The 16764-nt window shown below is 50.1% G+C and overlaps 1 protein-coding gene across 3 annotated transcripts in view; it reads left to right on the top strand.

Moving 5' to 3' along the window:
- LOC140389583 (mediator of RNA polymerase II transcription subunit 12-like protein) overlaps nucleotides 1-16764 on the top strand; it is a 731598-nt gene that overhangs the window by 125976 nt on the left and 588858 nt on the right. For all 3 annotated transcript variants that reach the window (XM_072473837.1, XM_072473838.1, XM_072473836.1), the window contains exons 9-10: nucleotides 1819-1968; nucleotides 10254-10353. In XM_072473837.1, coding sequence (XP_072329938.1) covers nucleotides 1819-1968; nucleotides 10254-10353 — 250 coding nt within the window. The remainder of the gene's footprint in view (nucleotides 1-1818; nucleotides 1969-10253; nucleotides 10354-16764) is intronic.

The raw sequence follows: 16764 nt of genomic DNA, 5'->3' as shown, positions 1-16764 counted from the left end.
CCACAGGGGGCAGAACAACCCCGTTGTGTGCAAGCTTTTGAACTTTAGAGTATCTGCTCCCGATAAACCAGATTTGAGCAAGAAAAGGCAAAACAAAGTTCTCCAGATGTTTGAAATTTAGAATTGACAAAATAATAGAATTGCTGGGAATGCTACAGTAAGCAGGCCCCTGGAATTTAGAAAGTTTTCACGGTATTAAGGGGAACAGGGAGAGAGAAACGATTTCTGGTTGAGGAGTTTAGGACAAGGAGGCACCGTGTGAAAAGGGGAGGGCTTTCAGGAGTGGCAGTCGGGTACGTCTTTAAACACACAGGGTGGGTGGACTTTGCAATTCTCTTGCACAAACTACAATTGATGGAAGATCAATTGTCAATTTTAAGTCTGAGATTTTTGATATCCATAGCGTATCTGGGGCAAGTGGAGTTCGGTGGCAGGTCATGCAGGAGAGCATTGAATGGAGGATGGCTACACCTGGTCCTATGTTCCTCAGGTAGCACCTGTGGAGTTATGGAAAACAGGTTAATATTTTTCTGTCAGTGAACAACTTTGCCAGAACTGGAAGATCTTGCAGATGGCAAGCTTATGTGGGAGGGGGGGACAGTAAAAAGGAAAAGTGGTTGGTGGAGGGAGTGGGGGGAATAAATGACCATATACACAAACACAAAAAGAAAATGATCAATCATTAAATACTTGGATAGAAATCAGGGCATGATTGATTGACAGTAGTGCAAGTGCTTGACCCAAAGAGGCGTGGTAAGAGAAATTAGATGGTGCAAGATGTGTGAGAGTTTCTGCCAAGTTTCCAATCTTGAAGAGGCTTCTACATAAAACAATAACCAATCAGTAATTCTGTCCCATTGATGTCCGCTGCTGCGAGGCACATTCAGGATCAGCATTTTACCGGGTGCCACTCCCCCTAGTCCCGCACATTCTTCCGTCCCAGATACTAGGCAGGCAAGTTGGAAGGATTTGCAGGTTGATACTCGACCTGTTTGGCTGCGTTGTGAATGCATCTTCCGCATCCATTAAGTACTTTTGCGGGTCTCAAACCCGGAGTTTCTGGCTCGGGTGTTGGGACGTTACCAGCTGCGCCACATGACCTCCCTTCATGGGCCCATCCGTTTTTGCATCGAAAGCAAAATGTTTGTGCAGGTTATGTTGATGGGTATTGGGAAGTGGAATGGTGCTGAAGAGAAGAGGACCAGAATTCTCCAACCATCGGGATTCTCTGTTCCCGCTGGTGGCGTGGGGTTACTTCACTGGGAAATCCTGCTGACGAGCGGCGGGAAGGAAGAATCCCGCAGCCGGCAAACGGCACGCCATCGAGAAACACACGGCTGGGGAACAGGAGAATGCCGCCCGAGATGTTATTGAATGAGTTGCCATGAGTACGGGTAAAGCACTCAATGATCTGAGTTGCGCAACATTACCTTGCTCGCATCAGGAAATTGGTTGTGAGATAGACAATATATATATATAGACAATAGAACATTACAGCGCAGTACAGGCCCTTCGGCCCTCGATGTTGCGCCGACCTGTGAAACCAATCTAAAGCCCATCTACACTATTCCATTATCGTCCATATGTTCATCCAATGCCCTTAATGTTGGTGAATCCACAACTGTTGCAGGCAGGGCATTCCACGCCCTTACTACTCTCAGAGTAAAGAACCTACCTCTGACATCTGTCCTATATCTATCTCCTCTCAATTTAAAGCTATGTCCCCTCGTGCTGGACATCACCATCCGAGGAAAATGTTATTTTATTTCTCGTGATACTATGAGTCAAGCGTAACGCCTGTTTTTGTTCTTCCCGCAGACAATAACCTTATGTTGCCCTAGTGCCTTGGTGTGGAGTTATTCCATGAATGATAGCAAAAGCAGTAATCCTGGCTCACCTCTTGACCTGCTCCAAGTGGCCCCGTCCTGTTTACCTATGCCAGGGGGTAATTCCGCCTTCAATCAACAGGTATACTTGCTTGGGGCACTGAACTGTCCACAAAATGGCTATCTTGATTATTTCCCGCAATAAATCTAGTGTTTCTCAACATAAAATAGTTGCATAAAAAAATGAATACAGTGTGGAATTTTGCTTCAGATTATGTGTTTGCCACTCTGTCACTGTGTCTGACTACACTTGGGCCTTTGCCTTGTTTACCCCATGTGCAATGTTATGGGAAATTAGCCATTATTAGAGTTCTGGAGGTATTTTGGGGTTTGAATTCTAAGGATGGTGTGAATACTGGCACAAATCTATTATGTGTTAAATGTTTACCTTAGCTTTAACTCTTCCCAGGATCCTGAGAGAAAATGTAACAAATGTAATGTTTCAGATTCTAGTTGGACACAAGACAAGTTCTAGCTATTGCCTGCAGCAGTAGCTCTGATGGTGATCGATGTGTTGGCACTAATGGGGAGGTGGTTGTGGGTTTTATGAGGGATTGGGGAAAGTGGGCAATGGCACGGTGGTTCCTTGGGGAGAGCCTGAGATGAACTGGAAGGGCAGCATCCGGGAGCAGCGTGAGATGAGATGGGATTGTGGTGTGTAGGAGCCCTGGTGAAGGGGGTAAGTGTTTGGAAAGTGGTATCAAGCCTTGGCAAAACTGAGGGGTGGAAGCACTGAGAAGATTTTGGGGTGGCTGCTGGAGCAAGAAAGATGGTGATTTCTTGGGACTGGGGGCGATGAGTGTGTGCTTGATCTGAACAGTGTGAGTTCATTTCTCAGGTTAGTGTGAGGGAAGCCATTTGGGCAATCCTTGACCCTCTTTCTGCCCATCCCATTCACTTGTACATTCAAAATTCCATTAGCACACGCCCCTTGATTTTGTCGATTCATTAAAATGGTTTAAAAATGTTCACGGATTTCTGAGCTGGTTCTGCACTTGTCAGCATAAGGGGTGCGCTGGAGAACAGCAAGAACAACTGGTCAGCCCAGTTATCACTGGGGAGGGCAGCAGAGAAAGCAGTCTATAGGTGGGCCTGTCTGCATTGGACCAGACATTGGATCATAGATGGTTGGTATTTACTATGACACACATTCATAGAATCATAGAATTTACAGTGCAGAAGGAGGCCATTTGGCCCATCAAGTCTGCACCGGCCCTTGGAAAGAGTACCCTACTTAAGCCCACACCTCCACCCTATCCCCGTAACCCAGTAACCCCACCTAGTTTTGCTGCCTCACACTCCAGGGTCCCAGGTTCAATTCCAGCCTCGGGTGACTGTGTGCAGTTTGCACATTCTCCCCGTGTGTGTGTGTGTGGGGTTTCCTCCGAGTGCTCCGGTTTCCTCCCAAATGGCTACATAAAAAGATAGTGCTATGATCCCAACTGCTGGTAATACTGGACAAGTCAGATCCCAGAGTGAAACATGGCTTGATAGATTCTAGCTTTTTTTAAAAAGAAATCATGGAAGAAAGTTACTGAACAAATCACACGAGTCTGCTGATGAATTTTCAACACAAAGAAAAAAATATTAAACAAAAAACGTGAACTACATTACACCAAACAAAAAGATTGGAACAATCTCAATGCAAACAGAACAAAGCAATTCAAATTCTCACTGGAGTCATCGGACTCAAAACTTTAGCTCTTTTCTCTCCCTACAAATGCTGCCAGACCTGCTGAGATTTCCAGCATTTTCTCTTTTGTTTCAAATTCTCACTATTCCTTTACTTTAGCAGTATCTTTACAGACACACAAACCAGTGAAGAGTTACCACAAACTTGGCACAAAAGTTTCTCGCTTGGGAGTGGCACAGTTGCACACTGTTTTCTTCCAGTGATTTCCTGAGCATTCACTTGACACTTTTCACCCACTCTTTTTTAAAAAAATATATTTTATTCAAGATTTTTTGGCCAAACATAACAGCACATAGCGTTTCCTTTACACAGCAATCGAACAATATAAATAACAATGGCCAGTTTTAAACAAGTAAATAAATAATATATGAACAAAATCAAAAATAAAACTAAATGGCAACTGCCTTATCCAAGATAAATACTCTCCAAAAATACAATCCAACAATCCAATATACAATTACATATACCAAATACCTATACATATACAATAACATCCCTGAGAGTCCTTCTGATTCCTCCCCCCCCCCTGGGTTGCTGCTGCTGTCTTCTTCTTTTTCATTCCCTCTATCTTTCTGTGAGGTATTCGACGAACGGTTGCCACCGCCTGGTGAACCCTTGAGCCGACCCCCTTAGAACGAACTTAATCCGTTCCAACTTTATAAACCCTGCCATGTCATTTATCCAGGTCTCCACACCCGGGGCTTGGCTTCCTTCCACATTAACAATATCCTGCGCCGGGCTACTAGGGACACAAAGGCCAAAACATCAGCCTCTCTCGCCTCCTGCACTCCCGGCTCTTCTGCAACCCCGAATATAGCCAACCCCCAGCTTGGTTCGACCTGGACCCCCACCACCTTCGAAAGCACCTTTGCCACCCCCACCCAAAACCCCTGTAGTGCCGGGCATGACCAGAACATGTGGGTGTGATTTGCTGGGCTTCTCGAGCATCTCACACACCTATCCTCTACCCCAAAAAATTTACTGAGCCGTGCTCCAGTCATATGCGCCCTGTGTAACACCTTAAATTGTATCAGGCTTCGCCTGGCACACGAGGACGATGAGTTTACCCTACGTAGGGCATCAGCCCACAGCCCCTCCTCAATCTCCTCCCCCAGCTCTTCTTCCCATTTCCCTTTCAGCTCATCTACCATGATCTCCCCCTCGTCCCTCATTTCCCTATATATGTCTGACACCTTACCATCCCCCACCCATGTCTCTGAGATCACTCTGTCCTGCACCTCCTCCGTCGGGAGCTGCGGGAATTCCCTCACCTGTTGCCTCGCAAAAGCCCTCAGTTGCATATACCAAAATGCATTCCCTTGGGGCAACCCATATTTTTCCGTCAGCGCTCCCAGACTCGCAAACGTCCCATCTACAAACAGATCTCTCAATTGTGTTACCCCTGCTCTTTGCCATGCTCCAAATCCCCCATCCATTCTCCCCCGAACAAACCTATGGTTATTTCTTATCGGGGACCGCACCGAGGCTCCCGTCTTTCCCCTGTGCCGTCTCCACTGCCCCCAAATTTTCAGTGTGGCCACCACCACCGGGCTTGTGGTGTATTTCTTCGGTGAGAACGGCAATGGCGCCGTCACCATAGCTTGTAGGCTAGTCCCCCTGCAGGACGCCCTCTCCAATCTCTTCCACGCCGCTCCCTCTTCTTCTCCCATCCACTTACACACCATTGAGATATTGGCGGCCCAGTAGTACTCACTTAGGCTCGGTAGTGCCAGCACCCCCCTGTCCCTACTACGCTGCAAAAATCCCCTCCTCACTCTCGGGGTCTTCCCGGCCCACACAAAACTCATAATACTCTTCTCGATTCTTTTGAAAAAAACCTTCGTGACCACCACCGGGAGGCACGGAAACACAAAAAGGAATCTCGGGAGGACCACCATTTTAACCGCCTGCACCCTCCCTGCCAGTGACAGGGACACCATGTCCCATCTCTTAAAGTCCTCCTCCATCTGTTCCACCAACCGCGTTAAATTTAGCCTATGCAATGTACCCCAATTCTTGGCTATCTGAATCCCCAAGTACCGAAAGTCCCTTGTTACCTTCCGCAACGGTAAGTCCTCTCTTTCTCTGCTCTGCTCCCCTGGATGCACCACAAACAACTCCCTTTTCCCCATGTTCAATTTATACCCTGAAAATTCTCCAAACTCCCCAAGTATCCGCATTATCTCTGGCATCCCCTCCGCCGGGTCCGCCACATATAACAACAAATCATCCGCATACAGAGATACCCGGTGTTCTTCTCCTCCCTGAGTACTCCCCTCCACTTACTGGAACTCCTCAATGCTATTGCCAGGGGCTCAATCGCCAGTGCAAACAATAATGGGGACAGAGGACATCCCTGCCTCGTCTCTCTATGGAGCCGAAAATAATCAGACCCCTGTCCATTCGTGACCACGCTCGCCATCGGGGCCCTATACAGCAACTGTACCCATCTGATATACCCATCTCCAAAGCCAAATCTCCTCAGCACCTCCCACAAATAATTCCACTCTACTCTATCAAATGCTTTCTCGGCATCCATCGCCACCACTATCTCCGCTTCCCCCTCTGGTGGGGTCATCATCATTACCCCTAGCAGCCTCCGTATATTCGTATTCAGCTGTTCCCCTTCACAAACCCAGTTTGGTCCTCATGGACCACCCCCGGGACACAATCCTCTATCCTCATTGCCATTACTTTGGCCAGAATCTTAGCGTCTACATTCAGGAGGGAAATAGGCCTATAGGACCCGCATTGCAGCGGGTCTTTTTCCTTCTTTAGGAGGAGCGATATCGTTGCCTCTGACATAGTCGGGGGCAGCTGCCCCCTTTCCCTCATTAAAGGTTCTCATCAGTAGCGGGGCCAGCAAGTCCACATATTTCCTATAAAATTCAACTGGGAATCCGTCTGGTCCCGGGGCCTTCCCCGCCTGCATGCTCCGAATTCCTTTCACTACTTCCTCCGTTTCAATCTGTGCTCCCAATCCCACCCTCTCCTGCTCCTCCACCTTAGGAAATTCCAGCTGGTCCAGAAAACACATCATTCTCTCCTTCCCATCCGGGGGCTGAGCTTCATATAATCTTTCATAGAATGCCTTGAACACTCCATTCACCCTCTCCGCTCCCCGCTCCATCTCTCCCTCCTCATCTCTCACTCCACCTATCTCCCTCGCTGCTCCCCTTTTCCTCAGTTGGTGGGCCAGCAACCTGCTCGCCTTCTCCCCGTATTCGTACTGTACACCCTGTGCCTTCCTCCACTGTGCCTCCGCATTACCCGTAGTCAGCAAACCAAATTCTACATGTAGCCTTTGCCTTTCCCTGTACAGTCCCTCCTCCGGTGCCTCCGCATATTGCCTGTCCACCCTCAGAAGTTCTTTCAGCAACCGCTCCCGTTCCCTACCCTCCTGCTTTCCTTTATGTGCCCTGATTGATATCAGCTCCCCTCTAACCACTGCCTTCAGCGCCTCCCAGACCACTCCCACCTGGACCTCCCCATTATCATTGAGTTCCAAGTACCTTTCAATACACCCCCTCACCCTTAAGCACACCCCCTCGTCCGCCAATAGTCCCATGTCCATTCTCCAGGGTGGATGCTGTTTTTCCTCCCCTATCTCCAAGTCCACCCAATGTGGAGCGTGATCCGAAATAGCTATAGCCGTATATTCCGTCCCCGTCACCTTCGGGATCAGCGCCCTTCCCAAAACAAAAAAGTCTATCCGTGAATAAACTTTGTGGACATAGGAGAAAAACGAAAACTCCTTGCTCCTAGGTCTACTAAATCTCCAGGGGTCTACTCCTCCCATCTGCTCCATAAAGTCCTTAAGCACCCTAGCTGCTGCCAGCCTCCTTCCGGTCCTTGACCTCGATCTGTCCAGCCCTGGTTCCAGCACCGTGTTAAAATCTCCACCCATTACCAACTTCCCCACCTCTAGGTCCGGGATACGTCCTAGCATGCGCCTCATAAAGTTGGCATCATCCCAGTTCGGGGCATATACGTTCACTAAGACCACCGCCTCCCCTTGTAATTTGCCACTCACCATCACGTATCTGCCCCCACTATCCGCCACTATGGTCTTTGCCTCAAACATTACCCGCTTCCCCACTAGTATAGCCACCCCACTGTTTTTTGCATCTAGCCCCGAATGAAACACCTGCCCCACCCATCCTTTGCGTAGTCTGACCTGGTCTATCAGTTTCAAATGCGTCTCCTGCAGCAAAACCACATCTGCCTTAAGTTTCTTTAGGTGTGCGAGTACCCGTGCCCTCTTTATCGGCCCGTTCAGCCCTCTCACATTCCACGTGATCAGCCGGGTTGGGGGGCTCTTTACCCCCCCCCCCCCCCCCCCCCCCCTTGTCGACTAGCCATCCCCTTTTTTATCCAGCTCCTCACCCGGTTCCCACGTAGCTGTGTCCCCCCCAGGCGGCGCCCCCCCCCGCCCCGCCTATCCCACCCCATAACAGCTCCCCCTTCTCCCCAGCAGCAGCAACCCAGTTAACCCCCCCCCCACCCCCCCCGCTAGATCCCTCACTAGCGTAATTGCACCCCCCATGTTGCTCCCAGAAGTCAGCAAACTCTGGCCGACCTCGGCTTCCCCCCCGTGACCTCGGCTCGCACTGTGCGACGCCCCCCTCCTTCCTGCTTCTCTGTTCCCGCCATAATTATCATAGCGCGGGGGCAAAGCCCGCGCTTCCCTTTTGGCCCCGCCCCCAATGGCCGACGCCCCCAGCTCCTCCACCTCCCCCCCCCCCCCCCACAACACGGGGAAGAGAGAAAAGCCCCAGGGCCGCAGGATCAACAACACAAAAATCCTCCCCTCCCCCTTTTCCCCCTCCTCGCCCCCCATATTCGCCCACCACTTTGTCTCAAACGTTCTTTTTTATAACCCACTTATTCCAATTTCTCTTCAACAATAAATGTCCACGCCTCATCTGCCGTTTCAAAGTAGTGGTGTTTCCCTTGATGTGTGACCCACAGTCTTGCCGGCTGCAGCATTCCCAATTTGACCTTCCTTTTATGAAGCACCGCCTTGGCCCGATTAAAGCTCGCCCTCCTTCTCGCCACCTCCGCACTCCAATCTTGATATACGCGGATCCCCGCGTTCTCCCACCTACTGCTCCCGAGTTTTCTTTGCCTATCTGAGGATCATCTCTCTGTCCTTATATCGGAGAAATCTCACCACTATGGCTCGGGGAATTTCTCCAGCCCTCGGTCTTCGCGCCATAACTCGATAGGCTCCCTCCACCTCCAACGGACCCGTCGGGGCCTCCGATCCCATTAACGAGTGCAGCATCGTGCTCACATATGCCCCGACGTCCACCCCCTCTGCACCCTCGGGAAGACCAAGAATCCTTAAATTCTTCCTCCTCGCATTATTCTCCAGCACCTCCAGCCTTTCCACACACCTTTTATGGTGTGCCTCGTGCATCTCCATCGTCACCACCAGGCCTTGTATATAGTCCTCGTTCTCGGCAGCCTTTGCCTTCACGACCCGAAGCTCCTGCTCCTGGGTCTTCTGCTCATCCTTTAGCCCTTCAATCGCCTGTAATATCGGGGCCAACAGCTCCTTCTTCATCTCCTTTTTAAGCTCTTCCACGCAGCGCTTCAAGAACTCGTGTTGTTCAGGGCCCCATATTAAACTGCCACCTTCCGACGCCATCTTGGTTTGTGCTTGCCTTCCTTGCCGCTGCTCTAAAGGATCCACCGCAATCCGGCCACTTTCCTCTCCTTTTTCCATCCGTGTCCAGGGGGGATTCCCTTCTGGTTTACCGCACAGTGTTTTTAGCTGTTAAAATTGCCGTTGGGGCTCCTATTAAGAGCCCAAAAGTCCGTTCCACCGGGAGCTGCCGAAACGTGCGACTTAGCTGGTCATCGCCGCACCCGGAAGTCACTTTTCACCCACTCTTATTGCTCCTCCTAAATACCCACTCTAAACTCTTTGTTTCTTCAACAGCAGAGCAAACAAATGAATTCCCTCAGGTCAGTCTTCCAGTACACCTCTGCTAATCTGATCACTTTCCTGAGTCCCAAAATTGATTATTTGGTTAACGACTGTTACACTAGCCCTGCAGTTTCCTTCTCTGGAGCTTCACATCCGTATCTTCTTTCTCTTGACACAAACCCAACTCCTGCCATTTTTTTGTGTCTGTGTCAGTGGATCACTGTCGCTCGGCAATAGTAAAGTTTTTGTACTTTGTGTTTTCTTTCCAGAGTCACTGAATTTTCAACCTCTTTTAATCCATCTCTTTAACTTCAGGGGTTGTAAGACCTCATTAAAAAGATATATATGTAAAAATACCTGAAACCTTTAGCTACAGGTCTATCCAGGCACCAAGGTTCATAAACAAAACACACTTGAAACTAAAACCATTTATACCGTGCTTAAGACGCAAATGAATAATTAAGATTAAAATTATACATTGTTCATAACCATAGGAGCGACATGAGTAGGTATAACAGTACTGTGTGTAACATGAAAATGTTGCAGGAAGTGCAATTGTCAGATTGCAGGATGTCGATCTATGAAAGGCTTTTAATATATTACAGGTGCATAGACAGAAAGAGAGAAAGAGATGCACGTAGTGAGAGGCAGAGAGAAAGGGAGACTTGGAGAGAGATGCGTGTACAGAAGCACCAAATTTTAACAGGCATCACAGAATGAATTTGTATTCGTGCTTTAGGTCCGAGCCAAAATTTATGAAGTGGAGCAGCAGATCAAGCAGCGGGGCCGTGCAGTGGAAGTGCGGTGGTCCTTTGACAAATGTCAGGAATCTACTGCAGGTAAGCTGCTTTACTCTGTGAAAGAACAGCAACCTGGAGAACTGAAGAGGTTGTGTCCATTTCTTCCCCCATACCCTCCTCCTGTTGGATCTCCGATGAGCTAGAAACGGATGGAGTTTCCCCTCCGTATGTGCTTTGATCGCCCAAATTAGCTTGATTTCCGTATGACATAGGCGCGACCATAAATGTGCTGGCTGGCTCTTGTGAAAGACCTGTCCAATTCCCCCCCCCCCCCTTATTCAAGCGATGTGGCCATCACTGGTAAAGCCGGCATTTATCAACTCGCACTGTACAACTGAGGGACTTGCTAGACCATTTCAGAGGGTAGATAAGAGTCAATCACATTGACTTGGGTCTGGAATCTGTAGGTCAGACGAGTTAATGTTGGAAGCTGTTAGTGAGCAATTTGAATTTTTATGATAATCTGGTAGTTTCATGGTCATTGTTGTTGATCATTATGTTTTTTCCAGATTTATCCAAATAACGGAATTTACATTCCCTACCTACTGTGGTGTTAGTTGAACTCCTGCCTCAAGGTCATTGGTCCAGGCCTCTAGATTACTAGTCCAGTAACAGAATCTGTCCTTCTGTGCCCCTCAAGTTAATCCCACTTCTCTACCACATGCTCATAGCCCTACAATTCTTTCCACTACAAATATCCTGAATTCTGGGTCACAGTATTTGCAAAGATCCTTCTCACCTTGCAATGTAAATTGGATCACTGTACTAGTGATTGTTTTGAATCTTCAATGGCTCTGGTTGTGCTCCAATAGAACCGTTAACCTCTGAACAGATTTTGGGGGTCTTGCCAACAGTGCCAAAGGCGAGCCCCCGAGGCCTGCGAAGACCATCAGCCGAGAAAATACCGCGTGAACCACGCTCAGTGGTCTTTGCTGCCGCCTAATGCACGAGATCTGCCTCTTGGGAGCTTGATGCCAATCGGAGCGATTGAGAGCAAGCCAGTATGGCAGTAAGAATGAACCACCTGTAAATTAGTGAACAAAAAGGAGTATGTTTTTCTAAAAGAATAAGTGACTGTGAAATGCGCTATGACTCACCCCTTCCCCCATCCCCACAAAACGGATGAGAGAGAGCGTAAAGAATGGGCCAAAAATGGTGCTGGGAAGCAACCGCAGAAATTCTCAGGTGAGGATTTTACGGCAATTTCCCGGCAAGTGCAAACATCCCCTGGACATAGAACCATCTCAAAATGTGCTTTAAATTGTAAACTTCATTTGGTTCCAACTGTAAGGGTAAGGTAAAGTCGCCATTGTCCCAGATGACCGTAGGCTGCTTCCCCCTTTGAGGGAGGGGGGGGGGGGGGGAGCGGGGGTTCAACTGTATTACATCAATCGCTACCCAGAAAAAGCTAGAAGAACAGGAAACACTTAACTTCTGGGTAATTATTGTACAGATCGACACTGACCCCCCCCCCGATAGGGGAGTCACCTCACTCCACTAAACCCCAGGGAACGTCCTCTACTCCCCAACGACCTCAACCCAAGGGAATCTACTCACCTCCCAGGAAACTCCATCCCCATGGGGATTTTATCCTCCCACGGAATTTCCCCTTCCGTCACATACGCAACCCTCCATGGGATTCCCACAAATTCCCTCGATCCCTTGGAATTTCACCCCCCCCCGACCCCCCCCTCCCCGCACCCCCGCCCGCCCCCCCCTCCCCGTCAGACCCGACTCTCTCATCTCCCCCTCCCCCCCCCACCCCCAAATGAGGCCCAACGTGATTCCTCCCCCACGCCCCTGAATAATAGTTTAAATATCTTTAAAGTTGCCTGACCCTTTAACTTGCAGAACTGGGGAGTGTGGTCTTCTTGCATCCGCTTTTGCAGGGCTTGATTGAAGGCCTCAGGAGCGCGCTGCACTGCACAGATCGTGCCAGACCTAAGTCGGAAGGTTGAGTGGGAGCAAAGCAGTTCAGGTAATAAAGGAATGGCAATGGGACTCTGATTGTCAATCTGTGGAAGTTGAGGCTATCTTTGGTCCCATGTTTATCAGAGTGTGATGAGGAGCTGAGTTGAGTTTCGGCTAACGAAACCCTATTTAATCTGAGATGAAATGAAATGAAATGAAAATCGCTTATTGTCACAAGTAGGCTTCAAATGAAGTTACTGTGAGAAGCCCCCAGTCGCCACATTCCGGCATCAGTTCGGGGAGGCTGGTACGGGAATTGAACCATGCTGCTGGCCTGCTTTCAAAGCGAGCAATTTAGCCCTGTGCTAAATCTGCTTGGGTAAATGCTAAATTTTGCAACCATGGAAACATGTTCTGCTTCGACATGTGCCTTGAGGTCCTCCCCCAGCAGTAGCTGCTGAACTCTTTAGACAATGCATAATCATTTGTTCTGCTTTGTCTAAACGTTTAATTGCCGATCTGTTTAAAATATATCCAGGAAGCAAAAGTCCACTGGGCATGGTTTGAGTCAATACTGGGTTCACGGTCTGACTCCATCCGTAAAATCTTTTTCTCTGCTTTACAACGGACTCTAGGGGTGGCACAATGATTTGCACTGCTGCCTCACAGCACCAGGTACCCAGGTTCAATTCCGGCCTGCGTTCTGTCTGTGTGGAGTCTGTTTGTTCTCCTGTATTAGCGTGGGTTTTTGCCAGGTGCTCCGGTTTACTCCCAAAATCCAAAAATATGCAATAATAATAATCTTTATTAGTGTCACAAGTAGGCTTACATCAACACTGCAGTGAAGTTACTGTGAAAATCCCCTAGTCGCCACACTCCGGCGCCTGTTCGGGTACGCAGAGGGAGAATTCAGAATGTCCAATTCACCTAACAAGCAAATCTTTAGGGACTTGTGGGAGGACACTGGAGCGCCCGGAGGAAACCCCGCAGACGCTGGGAGAACGTGCAGACTCCGCACAGACAGTGACCCAAGCCGGGAATTGAACCCGGGTCCCTGGTGCTGTGAAGCAACAGTGCTAACCACTATGCCATCGTGCCACCCGAGGTTAGGTAGTTTGGCTGTGCCAGATTGCCCCTCAGTTTCTCTGTGAGTGTGCATGCATGTGTGTGTGATGCCCCTCTAGCTATAAGCCCTGGCGACATGTTCCGGGAATAAATAGCTACAGAAACGGATGAAAGTCTGACCTAGGCGTAGGCAGGATGCGAAAGGTTGCGAGAGAGAAACAATGGAGTTTGACTCTGCCTTAACTTCACATTTGCACTTCGAACTTTTATTGGCGCAAAGTGGTTTCCTTTTTGCATTGAGCTTGTGTTGAAATGTAAAAGCATATGAAGTTCTCGAATTAATTTGCTATTGGACTTGGGAAAACCTATTTCTGAATTACAATCTTCAGTGATTATTTCTCTCCCCTATCCTGCTTCTACACGCTCACACTGCCGTTTGAACAGATACACTGGGCGGGATTCTCCCATGTCCGTATGGGAGAATCGGCGTTCGCGCCATTTTTTTCCCGCGGCGCCGGTCCGAAGCCGGCAGGCGATTTTCCGAGGCTGCTCTCCGCGGTCGGGCCGCCGATTCTCCGGCCTTGATGGGTCGAGCGGCCGCGCGGAAAAGGCAGAGTCCCGTCGGCGCCAACCACACCTGCTCGCAGCCGGCGGCAACTCTGCGCGTAGGGTCGGGGGCAGCCTATGGGGCGGGGAAAAGCGCTCCTTCACCGGGGGGGGGGGGGGGGGGGGGGGGGGGGGCTCCGATGGGGTCTGGCCCGCGATCGGCGGGCTGGCCGGCCTCTCCAGCCCTGGCCCTATTTTATTACGCGGTCGGCCCCTGAACCCCCACGCCATGTCGGGACCGGCAGGCTGAGGAAGTCCCCCGCGCATGCGCGGGTTGACGCAGCGCCCATTTGGCACCGGGAAGGGAGGCTGGGGCGGCGTGTGGGGGCCAGAATCGGTAGTGCCCACGCCCGTTTCGCGCCATCGTGAAACGCGACGGCGTTCACGGCGGCGCGAACACGCTGTCTCCAGTTCGGAGAATCGTCCCCACTGTGTTGGGATTTCAGCAGATCGTTTCCACTCGATCTTGAGGGAGACTCTGCTACACAGCTTACGCTTCCCAAACACCAGAGGACGCTTCTCAGCGCGGCAATGAAGCCGAGAACGAAATCTCTGCAGCAAACTGTTGGCTTGCAAATGGGTTTATTGAAATGGGGAGTGCAGCTTCTGTCAGAGGAACTGGTTCTGAATCGTCATTGAAGCCGACAGTGTGACCTCGGCACAGCCACAAACTACTTCTAGCTCTCGCATCGCCGGGCTCCCACTGATGTGGTAAATAGGACTTTAAAAAAAAAAAAATGAAGAGAGATTGTCGTTGTGAGGATCGAAGAGAAAACCCTCTGTGCAGGCCCACCAGGATTTGAAAACAACAGCAACAAGTGGTATGAACTACAGAAGGAAAATAACTAGCTGTAATATTGGGTGAGACTCTTCCTTCGTTGTGGAGAAGTGTCACATCTGATGGGATAACCTACTTCCCCCGTTCTTAGTTGCTGACGGGGGCTGAAATACACCTTAGTTTGTTGCTGTAATGAAGGCTTTCAGCTCCTCCCCTGCCCTGTAAAATGCTGCCTGGCACAAATGCTGTAAAAGTGAATGTTGCTGACAATGCAGTTACCGCCCTCTGCTGGTCATGCTTCACGTCTCGCACAATGAACGTTCACAGGTTATTGTAGTCGGGTGTGGAGGTGCGAAGCTTGAGATACGGCAGTGCAGTGTTGGGCGATGGGGTGGGGTGGCGGGTGCTGGGTCCAAAGCGTGGTGGTTCGAAATAGGAATTTGGTTCAAGAAGAATCGTGGAAATGAAAGGCCGGTAACAATTTCTTTAAAAAAACAACTGTCGGAGTGTCATTCAAAACCTCACCAGTATCCTTGGGCAAAGGCTGGACCACATATGAAGCCTGTTGCACATCCTCAGAATTGAATCTCAACTCTGAAGTTACTGAGATATTGGACTGGATTCTCCGCTGCATCGGGAATTCCGCTACTGGGGGAGAATCCGGCGTCGGGCAGAAAACGGGATCGGCGCCCAGCCCGTACAGCCTTCAGGATCGAGGCTTGCTCGCGGGAGGTTGAAAGTGGTCCATTGAGACCCTTTTGCATTCACTTAACGGACCGGGGACCATATTCTCCGGGCCCGCGTGATTCTCTGGTCCTCTGGGCTGGGAATCACGTGGGTGAGATTTAGTGCTTGTCCTGACAAGTGTGTACGTGACGCGGCGGACCTCATGGTGGGTCAAGTCCATCGGAGGGCCACCGTCCCACTCGCGCACACCTTCCCCCACAATGCAAGACCTGCCCACCCCACCCCCACCATATGCACCACCTCCCCCTAGAGACCTACTAATTAAAGAGAGTTTCATCCCCCCCAAGGCCCCTTAATTAAGAGGACCCCCACCAGAGACCCCGTAATTAAAGAATCCCTCACAAGAGAATTCCCAGAAGCGATCCCCAGTTTGGTAGCCCCCCAGAAGAGAAACCCTCTACCGAGAAGCCCCCCGGAAGAGAGACCTTCTGTCTGGAAGCCCCCCAGAAGAGTGACCCTCTGCCTGGAAGTTAGGGAGCAGTCCAATCAGAGGGAGTGAAGAAAATCACTCCGTTAAAATTCACCTGTGCAATACACCTGCTGGCTCAGGCAGAAGAAGCAGCACCTGTTAATTCCTGGAAAGAGAAAATCAGTCATTGACAGCTTCTGGACCACATCATAGATTATCATAGAATTTACAGTGCAGAAGGAGGCCATTCGACCCATTGAGTCTGCACCAGCTCTTGGAAAGAGCACCCCACCCAAGGTCAACACCTCCGCCCTATCCCCATAACCCAGCAACCCCACCCAACACTAAGGGCAATTTTGGACACCAAGGGCAATTTATCATGGCCAATCCACCTAACCTGCACATCTTTGGACTGCGGGAGGAAACCGGAGCACCCGGAGGAAACCCACGCACACACTGGGAGGATGTGCAGACTCCGCACAGACAGTGACCCAAGCCGGGAATCGAACCTGGGACCCTGGAGCTGTGAAGCGATTGTGCTATCCACAAGGCTGCCGTGCTGCCCATCAAAGAGAGTTCAGTGCTTTCTGTTAGTTTCACAGCTGACCATGTCAAAGCCACTCCAGAATGAAGGGTGATGAATAGAACAATTCTCTGGGGGAGCGGCGCAGAGCAGTGATGACCCTCCAAAAAAACACTGGGGGAAGGATTGAATTGTGTTGCGGGGGTGGGAGGGGGTCCAGCTGCCAGACCTCACTATCGGGCAGCCTGCTTAAAATGGCGGCCTGATGCCGAGATTCTCTAGGGAATCCCTCGCAACCCTCGCCATACAAAAATTTGCATGGCTAAGGATTGGGAATCGCTTCCTGATTTGTGCTCCCAGCCTGAGCAAGTCAGGTGCAATTCAGCTCCGGTGGGAGAAAATAGCCTCCCA

The sequence above is a fragment of the Scyliorhinus torazame genome, chromosome 14 (genome assembly GCF_047496885.1).
Source record: "Scyliorhinus torazame isolate Kashiwa2021f chromosome 14, sScyTor2.1, whole genome shotgun sequence".
In the NCBI taxonomy this organism is placed as follows: Eukaryota; Metazoa; Chordata; class Chondrichthyes; order Carcharhiniformes; family Scyliorhinidae; genus Scyliorhinus; species Scyliorhinus torazame.
This window is presented reverse-complemented; position numbering and strand designations above follow the sequence as displayed.